The sequence below is a fragment of the Centruroides sculpturatus genome, unplaced genomic scaffold (genome assembly GCF_000671375.1).
Source record: "Centruroides sculpturatus isolate CEXI.00-Female unplaced genomic scaffold, Cexi_2.0 scaffold1258, whole genome shotgun sequence".
NCBI classification, from domain to species: domain Eukaryota; kingdom Metazoa; phylum Arthropoda; class Arachnida; order Scorpiones; family Buthidae; genus Centruroides; species Centruroides sculpturatus.
This window is the reverse complement of record NW_019385552.1, coordinates 209,349-213,889: the sequence shown is the minus strand read 5'-3', so window position 1 is coordinate 213,889 and position 4,541 is coordinate 209,349. Positions and strand designations below refer to the sequence as shown.

Sequence of the window (4,541 nt, the reverse complement as noted above, 5' to 3'; positions counted from 1 at the left end):
CAGTTTACAGCTTCAAAAATTATCTTTTTATATATATATATATATATATGTTTTAGCGTATATTAACAGAAAATAACCTACTTTATATATATTATTTAATGTAATTACAAATAACTTATCTGTATATTGCATTCATTGTAATGCCTTATGATATAGGTCAATAGTATTGACCTATATTGAAGTAAATAATAATAAAATAGAACTATTAATCTGTTGTAAATTTTGATTATATTTTTAATATTCATACGAACTAAACATCAATATAAACGGGTAAAGTTAAATATATAATAGACTTTTGATAATTTTGAAGTACTAGGTCATTTAATCCGAATGGACCATGTACTTTCATATTATATAAAGTCCCCGGATATTTTATTTTTGCACATGACCACGTTGTGTACATTACTTAATTAGTAATTCTAGTCTAAAACAGATAGTAATATGATAAGATGTGTGTACAAAGATCAATGATTTATACACTCTCACGTCCGAAATAAACACAGTTTGAAGCGGAAGTGGGGGAACACGCGACCATGTTGACTGTTTTAAAGCTCTAGATAGACTTTCCTCCTATCCCTTTACGTAATAAAGAACCGAGCCACAATAAACAATGCGACAGATCACCAACTTTCGGTTCTAGTAAAAAGTAATTCTGCCTTCTGCAGAGTACAACCGCGAACCCATTTTGTAGGGGTTTAATTAAACAATAAACTACTGTATAGGCCTGTATCATATTTAAAGAACGAAAATATTGTCATTTCTATCCTTCAATGCGAATAAACAATTAAACATACTGCCTAGAGGAGTTATTTAATGCTGAAATTTGTCTTGTCCCGTTGTAAGTTATGGGTTGAAATTTATCGTTACTATAATATATTGTGTTTTATAAGCAGTAGTTTTATTTCTTATCCTTAAAATCTATAATAACCTATATTGTAGATTTTAAGCATAAAGATAAATCGAACAAAACGGTATTATTAAAATTATACTGCGACGGCCGGGAATCGAACCCGGGTCAACTGCTTGGAAGGCAGCTATGCTAACCACTATACCACCGTCGCTTGAAAGAAGAGATTGCGAAAATGTTATTATATTGTATTATCAACTGCATTGTGAGCGGTACACCCCAGAAATGTTGCCAAGATAGCCATGCAGTAATGTACTGCCTTGGTGATCGGCTCAGATTCATTGCAGGCGACCAGGTAGCAGTGGCGTGCGATGACAATTGATGATAAAGAAGCTGTGTTTCCATTGGGAATATGCGTATACGAATTTATATTCGAATATATAATAGCAATCTTATCATTGTTTTTCACGTGTATAGAAATTTATAATAAAATACATAATGCGGTTATAATAAAATANAAATAAATTTTGTAAGAAATATTGTTATTAATGAAATTCGATTTTTAAATTTTAAATTAAATTTATGAATTTAAGACGGATAAAAGTATTGCACAAATTATGGATACGTGGACAAGACAAAAGGGATTTCCTATGGTAACAATTAAGACAGATACCGATTCAAATTCCCTGATTGCAAGCCAGAAAGTATTTTCGAGAAATCCTGGAGAAAAAAGTCAAGAAAGGTAAGTTATAAATGTATAAATATTTAAGTAAATTAAATTATTTTCATCGATATATTTTATTCCAGCGATACTGTTTGGAGCATACCTTTAAGTTACACGTCTTCATCTAACGAAACGGGTTTGGTGTGGCTTCACGACAAATCAGAAAGTAATTTCTGCTTTATATATTTAAATATTTATATTCTGGTATAATTATTATATATACAAATCTTTAAATATTTTAGAAAGAATTCGATTGAATTCATCGTTTTCGTGGATAAAATTTAATAATCAGCAATATGGGTACTTCATTGTCAATTACGAACGTTCGTTATGGGATAAACTTCTCAAAGCTCTTCGAAATGATTTTGAGGTTTTTATGGATAAAATAAGTTTTTTTTAGCTTTAAAATTAAATTTTAAAGCTAATTAACTTCATTTTATAACGTATTTTGTAGGCATTTTCGCCTTCTGATAGATCAAATTTATTATTTGATTCATTTCAACTAGCTTGGTCTGGATATTTGGATTATGAAGTGGCTTTTGGCATTTCTGAGTACTTAGTAAACGAAACACAGTTAACGCCGTGGAAAACGGCAACCAAAGCCTTAAAAAATGTATTAAATTTACTTAAACCTACCGATTCTTATTACCCATTTAAAGTAAGTAAACTCTCTAATATTAATAAACTATTTCGTGTGTCTTAATGCGTTTGAATGCCCTTAAATTAATGCAGAACGAAGCGTCAAAACGAGCCAAAATTACTATTTTGGCTCGTTTTGATCCGTTATATCTGTGATCAATAGTAATTGATCAGAGGTATAAAGCTCTAAGTTGCATTGAAGCCAGGTATTTGAGGATAAAATCTGAAACAAAATGGGTTCTCCCGGAAAGATACTGGAACGTTTTAATTTCAGGGCATTCAATATAGGCCTAAATCAAGATTTTACTCATGTATTTTCCATTACAGAAATTTTTACAGCGGTTCGTAATCCCGATTTATAATCAAGTAGGATGGAATCAAGGAGATAATCATTTAGAAAAGTATTATTTTTGTTTTATAAAGTATTAAAATATTTAAAATTATTTAGAATAAAAGAAAATATTCATTAATTTTAGTCGTATACGCGAAGTGGTATTAAAATTTGCATGCGAAATTGATTATCCCGACTGTTTAGAAAACGCGTATCAAAGACTTAAGAATTGGTTCGAGAGAAGAGAGTAAGTAAATTTTGGTATCATTTTTTTTAAAATTAACATTAAAACTACGTTTTAAATTAAATATTTTATAGAGAAATTCCTAAAAATGTCAAAGAATTGGTTTACTTTTACGGCATGTCACAGATAGGAAATGATGAATATTGGAACGAAATGTGGCAAAGATATCAAAATGAGAGCTCGTCTCAGGAACGTACTTTACTTCTTCTTGGTTTATCTCAAGTTCGATATCCACATTTATTACAGAGGTATAATGGAAATAAAATATATTATAATTATTTAATAACGAAGTTACGGTCGAAGTTTTCGTCTCTTAAACGTGAACGTCGAACGTCGAGCGCCGCTTAAACGTGAACGTCGAACGTCGAGAGCCGTTATCTTGTAAGCGGTGCTCGACGTTCGACGTTCACGTTTAAGAGATGAAAACTTCGGCCGTAATCTCGTTAATAATTAATAAATAATCTAAACTAATTTATTTTCTTTTTATAGATTTTTGAATTATGCAATGAACGAATCAAAAGTCAAAAGACAAGACTTCTTCCACGTTTTAAAGTATATAAGCTGGAATGACATAGGAAGACCTCTCGTATGGGATTTTATACGTAGCAAATGGCCTTATCTAGTAGAAAGGTACGAAATAATTTTGTATAATTGATTATTTTGGATTTTAATATATATATATATTTTTCCCCATAGATACACACTTCACAGTAGATATTTAGGAAGATCGATTACGATATGCAAACCCTTTCAAGACGAGTTTCATTTAAGAGAGGTGAACGTTTTTCTAACATAGAAAAAAACGTTGTGTGTGTAATTAGTAAACTAAAATACCCTTTTATTATTATTATTATTATAAATCTTTCAGATGAAAGACTTCTTCCAAAAATATCCCGATGCAGGAGCTGGTAAAAGTAGCCGGCAGCAGACTTTAGAAAACGTCGAAAATAACATCAAATGGGTAAAATTACATTCGGATGAGATTAGAAATTGGTTAAAATCAATAAAAATTTAACCGATAAAATTATTTTAAAAAAATTCCATTTATTAATATTGAAAAATGGAATTTCTTTTTCGCGTGTACAGTTTATTATTAAAATCTGTGATTTGATTATACAAAATGTATTATTTCATATTATTAAATTTCAAATATATTTTCTTTAATAGTTGTACTGAATTTTTATTTACAGTTTTATATATCTACAAAAGCAAAGATAATTTTATAAATAAACTAAATGTACTGTACATATTTTTTTAATGGTTGATCACTATTTTACTTTATCATTTTGAATTCCGTTACAATTTGCTGCAACTTCAATACGTTGTTGCATTTGATTATTATTATTATTATTATTATTATTAACGTTAGGAACAATACGATTTGTTCGAAAAAGGCAAGGAAATGTCAAACGTGCTGCTTTACGAAAGTTTTCATTACTTGCTTGATATACTATTGGATTAATAGCGCTATGACCGTAACTGAGAAGATGAGCGCAAAAATAGACATGTTTATACCATTTTGGAAGCTAAAATTATAGAAAAAATAATAATAAATTTAAATGATATTTTTAAATATTCTAAATTATATTTAAAAAAAAAAAAAAAACATTACCTCATTATCTCCTGTTTTAAAATATCTATAAAGTACGACTACTTGAAAGAGTACCCAACACCACATGAAATTTATCAGATATACAAAGAGCATTTTAAGTACCTAATAATTTAATAATATATTAATATAATTTATTAAATATTT

At 29.1% G+C, this 4,541-nt stretch overlaps 2 protein-coding genes and 1 non-coding gene across 3 annotated transcripts in view; 1 reads left to right on the top strand and 2 right to left on the bottom strand.

Moving 5' to 3' along the window:
- Window positions 1-3,884, top strand: part of LOC111640053 (glutamyl aminopeptidase-like) — a 15,589-nt gene extending 11,705 nt beyond the window's left edge. Inside the window, exons 9-18 of the mRNA XM_023386058.1 lie at window positions 1,429-1,589; window positions 1,655-1,737; window positions 1,814-1,941; window positions 2,026-2,229; window positions 2,538-2,611; window positions 2,687-2,788; window positions 2,860-3,033; window positions 3,275-3,415; window positions 3,482-3,560; window positions 3,654-3,884. Of these exons, the coding sequence (XP_023241826.1) occupies window positions 1,429-1,589; window positions 1,655-1,737; window positions 1,814-1,941; window positions 2,026-2,229; window positions 2,538-2,611; window positions 2,687-2,788; window positions 2,860-3,033; window positions 3,275-3,415; window positions 3,482-3,560; window positions 3,654-3,800 (1,293 nt within the window). The 3' untranslated portion in view covers window positions 3,801-3,884. The remainder of the gene's footprint in view (window positions 1-1,428; window positions 1,590-1,654; window positions 1,738-1,813; window positions 1,942-2,025; window positions 2,230-2,537; window positions 2,612-2,686; window positions 2,789-2,859; window positions 3,034-3,274; window positions 3,416-3,481; window positions 3,561-3,653) is intronic.
- Trnag-ucc lies at window positions 990-1,061 on the bottom strand. The gene has a single exon. It is a non-coding gene; the product is annotated as a tRNA-Gly (tRNA).
- A 73-nt stretch (window positions 3,885-3,957) lies between the features above and the next one.
- On the bottom strand, window positions 3,958-4,535 carry LOC111640057 (G-protein coupled receptor 54-like). The gene is made up of 2 exons (XM_023386064.1): window positions 4,398-4,535; window positions 3,958-4,311 (listed from the first exon to the last, which is right to left on the bottom strand). The coding sequence occupies exons 1-2, from the start codon at window positions 4,488-4,490 to the stop codon at window positions 4,054-4,056; spliced, it is 351 nt and encodes a 116-aa protein (XP_023241832.1). The 5' UTR covers window positions 4,491-4,535; the 3' UTR covers window positions 3,958-4,053.
- Window positions 4,536-4,541: the final 6 nt, after the last annotated feature.